A 14,368-nucleotide genomic window follows, 5' to 3' on the forward strand; every position below is an offset into this window, starting at 1 on the left:
GTGATAAGGTGAAGGTAAAAACAATGAGCACTGGCTTCAGGCTTGGTTTCCAAAATCTAACTCCAGCACCAATGGGATGTGCAACCTTAGCCAAAGTACTTAATCTGACACTGTTTATTTTGTAAATAAACGGTATTTTATATACCGTCTCACCAGGTCATTGGGTACATAACCCAAAGAACATAGAAAAGTGTCACAAGTAACTGGCGGGCTCCCTAGTAAGCAAAAAGTATTCTTTCCCTTTCACATACTTGAACTTAAACCCTGCATTGCCCTCTGCCATCATTTTAGCCTGGTCCTATTAAAATCTCAATTAACCTACTAACTTCCTATGTGATCTCTAGAACCTTCCAGCTTCTTCCTCTTCCAACACATCTAGAATTGGTTTCCTTACACACACTGCTCTCACCACTCTGGAGGGCTCAACAGGATCCCCCCATTGCCCATCATTGTTCAGCTGGACTTCTGGTTTCTCACATAAGCAAAGCCGGTTTCAAATTTACAAGTGGTCCCTTTTTACCCTACCCGTTAGCATTAGTCAATCTATTTACCTAAGAACTAGTTCATGTCCCTATTCCCTCAAAAAGCTACCCCAACTACTCCCATCAACTGAACTCGCTCTTATATTAATACAGTACTTAAAATCTGAATCCCATCTAGTTGATTTTTTTTAAGAGTAAGCTCTATGCCCAACACAGGGCTTAAACTCAGGATCCTGAGATCAAGAGCTGCATGTTCTACTGACCCAGCCAGCCAGGCGCCCCTTGTTGGCTCTTAAATACGCTTAGCTAATAATTGGTTTTGCTTCCTAAACTAGATCGCAGATTTAAGGGCAGAGACCATGTTCTATTTTCCTATACCAGTCTCAAAATGAGAATCATGGGCCTCACCCTAGACACACAAAACAGTAAAGTTGGGAGAGTGAATGGGGAAGCAGTAAAAGCACTCCAGGTGATTCCTATCAACACTGCAGGATGAGAAAACTTCTACACATTCTCCTTCCCGCAGAGATAATCTTGTCAACAAATATTTATCTCTAGGGGCAACTGGGTGGCTCAGTCATTAAGCATCTACCTTCAGCTCAGGTCATGATCCCAGAGTCCGGGACTGAGCCTCACATTAAGCTCCCTGCTCAGCAGGAGGCCTGCTTCTCCCTCGCTCACTCCCCCTGCTTGTGTTCCCTGTCAAATAAATAAAAGCTTTAAAAATTTTTTATCTCTTGGGACGCCTGGGTGGCTCAGTTGGTTGGGCGGCTGCCTTCGGCTCAGGTCGTGATCCCGGCGTCCTCGGATCGAGTCCCGCATCGGGCTCCTTGCTCGGCGGGGAGCCTGCTTCTCCCTCTGCCTCTGCCTACCACTCTGTCTGCCTGTGCTCTCTCTCTCTCTAACAAATAAATAAATTAAAAAAAATTTTTTTTATCTCTATTGACTAATAATGCCCTAATATGGGATTAAGCTTTTCTTTATATAAAACAAAGCTGTCGGGGCAACTGGGTGGCTCAGCAGGTTAAGCCTCTGCCTTAGGCTCAGGTCATCGGGCTCCCTGCTCGGGGGAAGTCTGGTTCTCCCTCTGCTCCCCATTCATGCTCTCTTTCACTCTCTCGCAAATAAATAAAATCTTAAAAAAAAAAGACAAAAAACTGGAAATACTTTTTTCAGATAATCGGATGGTCACTGCTAAAACAAGCATTCACCTCCGGGCTGGGAGCCTTCCTTGGTGCCCCAGGGTCATCAGCTGTGTTCAGCTGCAGCTGGCCTTCAGCACATTCTAGCGTTGTTGGCTGGGGAATGACTGACTGGTGTCTTTTTTCAAAGATTTTTTTTTAAATTAATTAATTTATTTTAATAAACATATAATGTATTTTTATCCCCAGGGGTACAGGTCTGTGAATCGCCAGGTTTACACCTTTCACAGCATTTTCCAAAGATTTTATTTATTTATTTGACAGACAGAGATCACAAGTGGCCAGAGAGGCAGGCAGAGAGAGAGGAGGAAGCAGGCTCCTTGCTGAGCAGAGAGCCCGATGCGGGGCTCGATCCCAGGACCCTGAGATCATGACCCGAGCCGAAGGCAGAGGCTTAATCCCCTGAGCCACCCAGGCGCCCTGGTGTCTTTTTTGACACCAGGATGATTCTGCTTAGATTTCCATTTTTTATATAGTTTCTTACCAAAGATAGCTCTTGACACTGCTTTCTGTTTCCCCTAGGCTGAAAAAGTTATTTCCCTCCCTTCTATTTCTGCTCCTCTAATACCCAGCTTGCTATTTTGCGTTGTCTTCAGAGGTGATCCTCCATTTTCAACTCCATAAATAAATGAAAACCAAGCCACACAGTTGGAAATCAAGTTTTGTTTTTATATGAACAGAAGTAGACCATCTAGAAATATTTCAGTTTATTTAAATTGTTAAGTAGAATATGAAACCGAATTTGTAGCTAGTACCAGAGAATGGACTTAACTGTTTGGTGTTTAATGAGAACAGCTTCTACACAGGATCCCAAGAGACTTACAGAAAAAGGGGCAAAGCCCTAATATTAAGCAAATAAAACTCATGTTTCAAACAGGTTATACAAAAATTGATTTATACTCCATTTCCCTTTTTTTTTTGATATTTAGAAAGTGCAGATTTAACAAAAGGTAGCCATATCCTTTCTATGTACAATGCCGATTATAATTATGCAAACAAAACTGTCAGTCTTTTTTTTTTTTACCCAAAAATCCCAGTGTTTAGCTCTCAAACCTTAAGTCACTGAATTGAATAAGGATTAAAGAGGGTTAAAAATAAAAAAGCTATTGCCACATTCCAGACAGAGGAAAGCAACACGTACATTAAAATTAATCTAACAATAGTAGGTTTAACCTATAACTTTTCAAGAAGCTTAACATCATTTCATTATTATTTTTAGTGGAAAATTAGGGATTATTTGGCAATGCTGCTTTTACTAGTAAACAATGATAAAGTCAAGTGAAGGAAAAACCTAAGAACAACAATCAGTGAGGCATATAAAATTGTTTTTAGGGCACTATCTGAAAAATTCATGGATGTTTACAGCAGATACGTCCCTATGCTGTTGACGTGAGCCAAGAGGGCATTAAAATGCTATCCACGACAGAGAGAGACTTTTCAATGGAAGCTGCTGTCCTAAACTCAGCCTCTGCTAGAAATGAATCATGCTATTCACAATTATTTCAACAAAGGTATCATCTTAGGATGCTAGCAGCGTAGAAAACTTAACTTACCCTATCCTGATGATAAGCCATGAAGCAAAACTAGGAAAATGAAGTGAAAAAAGGACAGGGTTAGAGACAGCTGGAGATCTTATCTGTACATGAAAAGCCTTTTGTTGTCCTTTTCCCAAATCCATGGTAATACACATTTTCCAAAGGGATGTGAAGACAAGACTTAAAATTAATATTCTAAAGTATTTCTAATCTTAAGGTAAAGACAACTTAACACTGAAAAAGTGTTCTTCAAAGGCCAAATCTCAGTATATTTGGCAAACATGTTAATAAATTTCACTCCTCCTTCCCACCATTTAAAACAAAACCAAAACCAAAAACAACCAAACCTTTACTGGGCTACCAAGCTGCTAGAGGAGTTGCCAGAATGGAGACTACTCAAATTTCGGTTACGAGATTTATTCTAGGAAAGTGAACAGGCTATACACCTAATTAGAAAGACAAACCACAACACCCTCCAAACACAGTGCATGCAATTAACTCTTCCATTTCATAAACTCAGTGGATAGAAAGGGAACAAAGAGGGAAGGAGAAGAGCATGAAGTAAAAGAGCGAATGGAGGAATCTGGGGCCGAAGTTTTAGGAGAGAGAGAAAATGAGGGGAAGACATTTGATAGTAGTAGGCAGTTAGAATTTATCTTTCAGTTTACTTAGCGAGTTAAGTCAGTACTTTATGTTAAACTTGAAAAACCTACTAGTTTGCCCCTTTCATTTTTAAATAACTCATACCATTGGGTGGTGGGGGAGGGAGAAGCAAAGAAAGCAGCATGCAGGCAGACAGACACAAGGAAAAAGTGGCCCAAGAGAAGAACTGGTGGCAGGAATAGTTTTAAATATCAAGGCCACTTAAAATTAAGACTCAGCAAACCAAAGCTATCATTTCTGCATTACCCTTTGTCCTCAAGTAACTACTTTGAAAATTACAGCCAAGCAAACCACAAACATTTTAATGGTTTATGTCTGGATGATATGTATGTCTCCTGCACATGCTTCCACCAAAACAAACAAACTAACAAACAAACAAAGGAAAAACCAAAGAAATTCCTTTCCACATAAGGCACAGGACAAAATTAATCCCATTTACATATTCAAGGCGAAAATGAGTGTTTTCCTGGCTTTTGTTTCTTTTGCTATCACATGTCTATAGATTATAGGGACTCAAGCACATTATCCAGGACAGAAAATTCCACTGTTGTACAAAATAAAATTGTTAATTCTAACTTTTATTCTTATACAATTTGCAGAATAGAGTTGAAATGATTGCTATAGGTTTTAATGTTGATAAGAAGAACTGGACTATAATACAACTGAAATGCAGTGGTGAGCTGAGCAAGTACATTTAAAAATGAAGTCACAGACATGATTTTTCTATACATTTTCTTGTTTGAAGAAAATTATAAAGTCAGCAAGCAGTCACGGATGAAAGAACAAATGAAACGGGGACTGGAGAGTTAAGATGAGGAACAAAAATATCTGTTTAGAGTTAAAAATGGACAGAGTGGTTTATTTTGCAGCAAGAGGAGAAAACAGGGTGGTGGATGGCAACTGACGGGAGGACGCTCAGCAACATTTGCTCTTCCAGCCTGTCACGCCGCCTCCACTGCTGATATCTACATTTTCACTGTTGGGCTCTTTTACAGGGGTCTGGAACAAACACACAAGGAAAGCAACCCATGAAAAACATTGCTATGGAGAAATCAAGATTCAGCAGAAATATTCTCATAAAGGTAACAAAAAGTAACTCCAGTCACACAGGTAGGTTCTCTCTCCCATGCAAAGTAAAGATCTGGAAGCTTTGTTTTCCATCTACATTTTGCCTGCTGACTCCAAGCTGTGAAATGTCTAGAGGCCTCTAGGCACCCCTTGAATAAAGCTTCCAATATCTTTTCTGCTCTCCCTTGCACAGAGGTTTGCTATCTCTTAGCCCTGACCCCCAGGGGTCTAGTATCTAGTACTTAAAAAGCATTATCAAAAGGCATCTGTATAAAACCAATGTCGGGTCAAGTCTAACCCCAGGGAAGTGAAACAGCCTTTTCTGTCTAGTTACTTGCCTTCTGAGACTGAAGTTTGTAATGCTCTGCCACAGATTTAAAAAGGCAAGCTCGACAGTGATATGCCAACGTTCAGTGGAAGAAAAAGGGTAGGGCAGAATGCAAATTGTGTAATTCATGGTAAAAATGGATATAGAAAAAAAATCAAAAGGACAGACACCAAATGTTAACAGCAGAAAACCCTTAGATGGTGGGTTTACAAGTGATTTTATTTTTTTCTATGAACAATCCTGTATTTCCCCAGTAACCTAAATATTACTTTTAAAATCAAAAGAATATACTATTTTCAATGGATAGCCCATATGGTATACAGGAAAGGAACTTTTTTTTTTTAGAAACCGCTTACATTCAGTGAAGTATACAAATCTTAATTGTGCTTGATGGATTTTGAGTATATAAAGTGAAACTATCAGATCAAAACATAGAACATAATACCCCCAGAGGCTCCCCTGTGTCCCTTTCCAGCCAGTACTACCCTCCTAAAGGTAAACGGTACTCTCATTTTGGTCACCAGAGATTAGTTTTTTTTCCTGTTCTTGACCTTCAAATACATGGAACCATGTTTTATGTATTCTTTTATGTATTATTCCCTTTACTCAGTATCAATCTGTGAAATTCATCCAGGCTGTTGTGTTAACAGTGGGTCACCAAAAATGAAATTTTAAAAGCTAAGATGTAACTGGGAATGCATTCTCTCAATGACACAAGATAAAGTTAAGGTGACCCAGGGGGAACAACTTCAAATATTTTAGAAAGTCATGTAGCTCAAGAGAAGTCCTACTTAACTCATATGGAAGTGCAATTTCAACTTGCACTTTGAGCTCACCTGCTGACCCTCTCACTGCCTTATGGGATTCTTTTCCTTACTGCATGTTAAAGCTACAAGTTTTGCATTAAAAAAACTTTGGGTTTTCCTGAGCAACCAACTTTATTCCTACTGCAGATCTTGAGAAAAATGACAGAAGAGAAAGAGCCCATCAGCATCTATCCCACAGCAAAAGAATATGGTTACAGAGCAAACAGTCCTTCTCTGGTAACCTCCAGGTGTGGGTCAGTTAAAAGTACATGGATGTTGGGGGGAAAAAAAAATGGGTACTTGTAACCAGGGAGGTCACTATATTCCTTCACTTAACACCTCACTCACTGGCTATCCTTTTACAATTTAACTTAGATCCTTGAAAGAGACTCTCTGAAAAAAGGAATTCTCCCGTGCAAAGTCAAACATTTTAAAGCCAAAGTATTAATCAAGTTTATTTCAATATAAATATAAGCCATTCCTAGCTAAGAATAAGAAAAGGGCCAATAACTAAAAAAGTAAGCAAAGGAATAAAACAAGTTTACAGAAAAGAAAATACAAAAGTGGTTCTTAAAACTATCTTTAAAAATGCTCACCATACTCATAAAAGAGCTGCAAATTAAATCTACTTTTTTTTTAACCTGTCAGGTTGGGAAAGATCTGAAAGTCTTACAATCAATTACGTGGCCAGAGTGTGAGGAAACAGACATTCTCATCCACTGCTAGTAGGAATGTAAATGGGTAAAACCCTCATGCCAGCATGTGGCAAGATGTATCAGAATAAAAATGTACATACATGCTCTTTGGCCACTTCTAAGAATCTGTCCTTCATATATTTGCACATAATCCTATGCTTGCAAAATGATTTAAATGTAAGGGTATTCACTGCAGTGCAATTTATGAGATCATAAGGCTAAAAATCACCTGCATGTTCCTCACTGAGAAAAACTGTTTAATTATGACACATCTACTCATAGGAGTAGCATTCAATTATTTAAAAAGTGGAATTATTTTACTTATTTTAAGTGCGAAACAGAGTACAGCAAGTTGTCTTATCTGTTTTTTTTTTTATTTTTTTTAGATTTTATTTATTTGACAGACAGAGATCACAAGTAGGCAGAGAAGCAGGCAGAGAGAGAGGGGGAAACAGGCTCCCCGCTGAGCAGAGAGCCCAATGCGGGGCTCGATTCCAGGACCCTGGGATCATGACCTGAGCCAAAGGCAGAGGCTTTAACCCACTGAGCCATCCAGGTGCCCCATGTCTTATCTGTTTTTTAAAAAGTTGGTTGGGGGGGGGGTTGGTGGGAATAAAAAAATATATTCATATTTACTCGTATATTAAAAATTAAGAGGTTAGTTTATTACACTGGTTACCTGTGGGGGATGAATGAGGAGTTGGGGGAATGTGGTGGGAAACTTCTCTGCTCTTGCACTCTCTTTATTTTAAAGGTTTGAACCATGAGAATGAATTAACCTATTCAAATAATTAAGTTAAAAATGTTTTGAATTGCTTTCATTCTAAAGTTTAATTTTCTTTTACTAAGTCAGGAGAGAGATCATGGCACAGGAAGCTGCTGGTCAGGAAGCACTCCTGTATTTCCCATTGTTTGTTGTTTAACTTCTAATTTTACCACATCAAAAAGTGTATGTATGTGTATTGAGAAAAAAAATGGGACCCCACATTGGGGCATGCCTACATGGGGAAGACACAGACCAGACTGAGATCTTTATCAGTGTATGCGTACTTTTTAACCTTTAATACGGTAACAAGGAAGATCTGTCATATTTGGAAGCAGATTTTAAGACTATATAAGCATCTTTTTTTTAAAATGCCAAGATTAGTGAGAAAAATCAAGGGATACAGTGTGGACAGAAAAAAAAATCAAAAACAATGGAGAAAACAAAAAAATCCAGAAAGAGAAAGAACACAAGAGACAAGGGGATTTCAACAAGTGTTGTGGTAAATTCTGTGGGTACTGGAATAATTTTTCACTGTGACTTACCAAACTCTGAAATACAAAGTATTCCATTAATTAAAAGAGCATTTTTCTATTCCTGTTAGTCCCTTCATTTAATTAAAAATATGAACATTTTTCCTTGTCCATCTAGTACTTTACTTTTCTATGCTTCTATTTTTATTTTTCACAGGAATATTTTCAAATATAAAAATGTATATAAAAATATAAAAATTCCCCAAGAAATTCCAAGGGGTTTTACCTTTACATACTGTGAAGAATATTTTAAAAATTTTAAGTTTTTTTCTTTTTTAACTAAAGAGATATGTTAAGTTTTCTAAACAAAACTATATAAATGTCAGAGTCATTGAGTAATTCTGTTCTTTGTCTCCTTCTCCTTACCTCCGTCACCCACTTGGAATACTCCCTATTTACATTTGATATAGATCCTTCCAGATCTTTATTTGCTGAACATAACCAAACATGTGTGTGCACACGTTAATACATGTGTGTTTGGTACCATACATAATTTAAAAAAATAAGATCAGACTACACGTATTACATCCTAACTTGCTTTTTATTACTCAATATATTATAGATACCAGGATGCTGGCAGATGTGGAAGGACACAACTTTTGTAGTCACTGTGAATAGCAGTATAAATGACGACTTTTTTCTGGTTTGAACACACACTTATAGTTAACAGATAACTACATTTCATTATAAAAAATGAAGTTGTTTGATTTGTCTGAAATGTCACTAGATTTATATTTGAGATACCATCTCTATTACAGCGTATATTTTACAGATACATGTATTTTTTAATTTGGGGACTGGTTTTTGAAAAAAATACTGTTATTTCAATTATAAAAATAGAAAGGTTGCCAGAAGCAAATAATTTTCTCCTATACAATGACTGCTTCTCCATTAGGAGTTGTGTAAGATTTTTTCTGTTTTTATGTGCATTTAAAGATACCATAGACTGAATGGACAACTCAGGATTTAGAACCAAATCTGGATATTATATCTACTCATTTGAGGAGAACTACAAAAATCAATTCCCAATTTTGCTACAAGCGACTCAGATTGATAAGTATGGGGGTTCCCAAGTTGAATTCAGAAAACTAACCCTGAAGTAAAATGAATTCCCTGGGACCATATTTCAGCAATTTTTAAAATATCACAGATTGAAATGACTGGCTAAATGAAAAACAGGGATGGATTTATTGCATTTTATTCACTATATCATATAGACAGGTTCTTTACTGGCATATCTGAGAAATGACTATATAGATAGAAGAAAGTGATTCTGTAGCAGTAACTATTATCTTAAATTTTAAAGAAATTATCTATGGAAATACAAAGAATGTATAAGAGAAGTGAGTCCAAAAGTAAACAGAAGAGCCACAAGAGCACAGACCTGACAAAAAGCTGAAAAAAAGGAGAATGAAACTGGGGACCTGACAGTCAGTGTGGGAGCTCAGGACAGTGTTACCACTGACCAGATGTTACAGATTTCTAATGGCTCACTGCTTCCCCAAGTCCCTACTTGGGGTTTAGGAGGGTTAGATACTGGTGATGAGTAAACATTTAGGAACAATACCACCCAAATCTAATTTTTATATGTTAATCCAGTACTTCAAAAAAGAATTGTGACACTGGGCACCTTGGATCTTACCTTTCGAAGGATATCTTCAGCTAATGTGAGGAAAGCCTTTTCGATGTTTATATTTGCTTTTGCACTAGTCTCAAAAAATCTAATACCATGCTCCCTTGCAATCTAAAATAGAAGCAAAATGTCATCATACAATTATCAAGCACAGGGTGCCAACTGTTGACTTTAGCATCCTGGAGGAAATAATATTATTCTAAAGGCAGCAGTCCCTACTAGGTTATATAATCCAAAGTACTTCAATTGGTCACGATTCAAATGGTCAAGTTCTTTCAAAAATAAATAAGCAAACAAAAATAATAATAAAAGAATCCTCGCCTCACTTCAGGAGTTTACGTCAAATACTCTAAGTGAGGTGCTTAAAGTCTTAAGTTACAAAACTGAGGATCACTGATTTGTTATTTTTCCTCTTTGTAGTTTAAATATAGCTAAAGATACACTACCGAAGGTTTGATTCTCCCACACCTGTTAGATAGGCACTGAAAAAATTCACTCACATGATAACTTGTTTCCCACAGCACTTATAAAACAATGTGAAGAGCTCAGCACATTCCATTACCACTACTAACAATCAAATGTAATGCCATCTTCACAAAGACAGGACAGTGTATTAGCTTCATTCATAGCTTTTACCTGTTCTCCTTTTCCTTTAGGTACAACTCTTTTATCATCCATATCACATTTGTTTCCTAGTAACATTCTTTCCACATCTTCATTGGCATGCTACAATGGAAGGAAGATTTAATTGACATTTTATCACGACTTATAGCTTAATATTCTCTAAAAATGACTTTATTATTCTCAATTTTCAGTGTTGTTTTTATAATCTAGAAGTTTTATACCATCACCCTGAAATCACCCCAGGCAAAAAGCCTATACAAACTCGCAAATTACTTAGAAAAAGAAACACAATTCCTAATAACACTGTCAAATATTATCTTACCCCAACACGAGGCTGTCTAGTTTCTAGATATTCTCATCAAAACTGAAGATACGGGCAAAAGACCTGAAATAGCAATCTCTTATGCATAATCTAAATCCAGGCTGGATCATGATTTCAGACCATGAGTATTACCCTGCAGAACCCTGAATCAAAAATTCTACAGAGCTCTTAAAATCTCAAGAGGCTATACTGCTAGGGCACAGGAAGATCCCATGCAGAAACATCAGTTAAAAATAAATGTTTGCCCCACTGAAATCCTAACATCATTTGCGCAATAGAAAAATCCATCCCTAAAATTCATTTATAGCCTTGAGGGACCCTGAACAGCAAAAATGATCTTGAAAAAGAAGTACAAAGTTAGAAGATTCATACTTATTTCCTGATTTCAAAACTTACTACAAAGCTGCAATAATCAAAACAGTGTGCTACTGGCATAAAGATACATACATGAATACACCGGATACAGAGCCAAGAAATAATCCCTTGCATGTATTATCAAACGATTTTCAACAAGAGGGCCAAGTCCATTCAATGGGGGAGAGAATGGTCTTTTCAAAAAATGTGCTGGGGGGGTGCCTGGGTGGTTCAGTGGGTTAAGTGGCTGCCTTTGGCTCAGGTCATGATCCCAGGGTCCCGGGATCCAGCCCCGCATCGGGCTCCCAGCGCAGTGGAGAGCCTGCTTCTCCCTCTCCCTTTGCTTACTGCTCTGTCTACTTGCACTCTCTCTATATCAAACTGTCAAATAAATAAGTAAAAATCTTTAAAAAAATAAATAAATAAAAATGGTGTTGGGCATACCAGATTTTAACATGGGAAAGAATGAAGTTGGACACTTAACTTACTACCACATACAAAAATGAACTCTAAATGCATCAAAGACCTAAATATAAGACTTAAAACTAAAAAACTCAGAAAGAAAATATAGGAGAAAAATTTTATGACATCGGATTTGGCAACGGTATCTTGGATATGATACCAAAAGTACAGGCAACAAAAGAAAAAAAAAGGCAAATTTTACTTCACCAAAATTAGAAAACTTTTATGTGTCAAAGATCACTATCAGTGTGAAAAGACAACCAACCCCTGGAATAAGAAAAATACCCACAAATCATCCATCTCTGGCCCAACACTCCTTTCCCTGAATGTCTCTAAGCCAAGGTAATTAAGTTCTCTAGAGAACAAAGTACTTTGAGATTTGTCTTAAATTTGAATCGATGACACTCTTTCCACCAGCCCTATCCTTTTCTGGGTAACTTTTACTCACTCATTTCTTCAGATCTCAGCTTAAAAGTCATTCCTCATATCAAAGCCTGTTTGACTATTCTGGGTCCCATGCCTGCACCTCCATATGAATTTTAAGATCAGCCTGTCAACTTCTCCCAGCCACCCTCCTGCAAGCCCCAAGCCAGCAGCTGGGATTTTAATAGGATTACACGGAAACTGCAGATCACTTTGGCTAATGCTGCCATTTTAAGAATATGAAAACTTCAATTAATAAACATGGGGTGTCTTTTCAATTACATGGATCTTTAATTTCTTTTGACATTTTGTGGTTATCAGTATGTAAGAGTTTTGAATGTCTTTGGCTAAATTTTTCATAACTAGTTTTTCTTCTTTTTGATGCTACTGTAAATGGAACTATATATATATATATATATATATATATAAAATTTTTTAAAAAGATTTTGTTTATTTGACAGAGAGACAGCAAGAGAGGGAACATAAGCAGGGGGAGTGGGAGAGGGAGAAGCAGGCTTCCCGCTGAGCAAGGAGCCTGATGCAGGGCTCGATCCCAGGATACTGGAATCATGACTTGAACTGAAGGCAGCTGCTTAACGACCGAGCCACCCAGGGGCCCCTGGAACTTTTTCTTAATTTCATTTTTTGATTATTTGCTGTTAGTGTATAGAAATACAAGTGATTTCTTGGGGCGCCTGGGTGGCTCAGTGGGTCAAAGCCTCTGCCTTCGGCTCAGGTCATGATCCCAGGGTCCTGGGATCGAGCCCCGCATCGGGCTCTCTGCTCAGCAGGGAGCCTGCTTCCTCTTCTCTGTCTGCCTCTCTGCCTACTTGTGACCTCTGTCAAATAAATAAATAAAATCTTTAAAAAAAAAAAAAAAAAAAAAAAAAAAAGAAATACAAGTGATTTCTGTGTATTGATCTTGTATCCTCCAAGCTTACTGAACTTGTTCATCAGTTCTAACAGTTTTATTTTTTCGTGTATGTTCCTTAGGATTTTCTCTCTCTCTTTCTCTCTCTTCTTTTTTTAAGATTTTATTTCTTTGACAGGGTGCCTGGGTGGCTTAGTCAGTTAAGCATCCGTCTTCAGCTCAGGTCATGATCCCAGAGTCCTGGGATCAAGCCCCAGACTGGGGTCCCTACTCAGTGGGGAATGTGCTGCTCCTTCTCTCTCTGTATGCTACTCCCCCTACTTGTGCTAATAAATAAATAAGATCTTAAAAGGAAGATTTTATTGGGGGGTGGGGCAGGGGAAAGCAGGCTCCCACCAAGCTGGAAGCCCAATGTGGGGCTTGATCCTAGGACCCCATGATCATGACCTAAACTTTACATAGGCAGATGTTTAATCGACTCAGCCACCCAGGAACCACTCCTTAGGATTTTCCATATACAAAATCTCATTATTTACAAATACAGTTTTCCCTCCCAATCTGGGTTTCCCCCTTTTCTTTGCCTAAATGCCCTGGCTAGAATTTCCACTACAATTCTGAACGGTAATGGCATACTGCTCATTTTCTTGATCACAGAGACAGGTATGCTGTTAGCTGTAGGATTTTCACAGATATCCTTTGCTAGGCTAAGGATGTTCTATTTCTAGTTTGCTGAGTGTTTTTACCATGAAAGGGTGTTGGGTTTGTCAAAATTTTTTCCTGTATCTAATGGCAAGATCATATAGTTTCTGTCTTTTATCAAGATGGTCTATTACACAGGGTGCCTGGGTGGTTCAGTTGGTTAAGTGTCTGCCTTCAGCTCAGGTCACGATCCCAGCATCCTGGGATGGAGCCCCAAGTCGGGCTCCCTGCTCAGCAGGGAATCTGTTTCTCTCTCATCCTCTGCCTGCTTGTGCTCATGTACACACTCTCTGTCAAATAAATAAATAAAATCTTCAATTAAAAAAAAAAAAACATGTGTATTACAGGGATGCCTGGGTGGCTCAGTTGGTTAAGTGTCTGCCTTTCACTCTGGTTGTGATCTCGGCATCCTGGGATCCAGCCCCGACTCAAGCTCCCCGCCCAGCAGGAGTCTGCTTCTCTCTCTCCCCCTGCCCCTCCCCACTTGGGCCATTCTCTCTCTCTCAAATAAATAAATAAAATCTTTTTTAAAAAATGAAAAAATAAAAAGATGGTGTATTACACCGATTGATTTCTTATATTGAACTACCCTTGCATTCCTAGGTAAATTCCTCTTGATCAACGATATATAATCCTTTTAAAATGTTGCTGGATTAATTTGGCTTTTTTTCATTGTGTTCAAGCTTTAATTTCTAAAACAAAGTGAAAATCAGGCAACACCAATCTCTTATATGTCAGAAAAACATTTTCTTTTCTTTTTTTTTTTTTTAAGATTTTATTTATTTATTTGAGAGATCACAAGTAGGCAGAGAGGCAGGCAGAAAGGCCTGGGGGAAGCAGGCTGCCCGCTGAGAAAAGAGCCAGACACGGGGCTCGATCCCAGGACCGAGATCATGACCTGAGCC

General features: G+C 38.2%; 1 protein-coding gene across 1 annotated transcript in view; it reads right to left on the reverse strand.

Moving 5' to 3' along the window:
- Nucleotides 1–2,332: 2,332 nt before the first annotated feature.
- Nucleotides 2,333–14,368, reverse strand: part of RAB10 (RAB10, member RAS oncogene family) — an 85,740-nt gene continuing 73,704 nt past the window's right edge. Inside the window, exons 4-6 of the mRNA XM_080813574.1 lie at nt 10,345–10,434; nt 9,718–9,819; nt 2,333–4,881 (exon numbers count right to left, since the gene is read on the reverse strand). Coding sequence (XP_080669700.1) covers nt 4,798–4,881; nt 9,718–9,819; nt 10,345–10,434 — 276 coding nt within the window. The 3' untranslated portion in view covers nt 2,333–4,797. The remainder of the gene's footprint in view (nt 4,882–9,717; nt 9,820–10,344; nt 10,435–14,368) is intronic.

The sequence above is a fragment of the Martes martes genome, assembly GCF_963455335.1.
Source record: "Martes martes genome assembly, chromosome: 9".
Classification (NCBI taxonomy): domain Eukaryota; kingdom Metazoa; phylum Chordata; class Mammalia; order Carnivora; family Mustelidae; genus Martes; species Martes martes.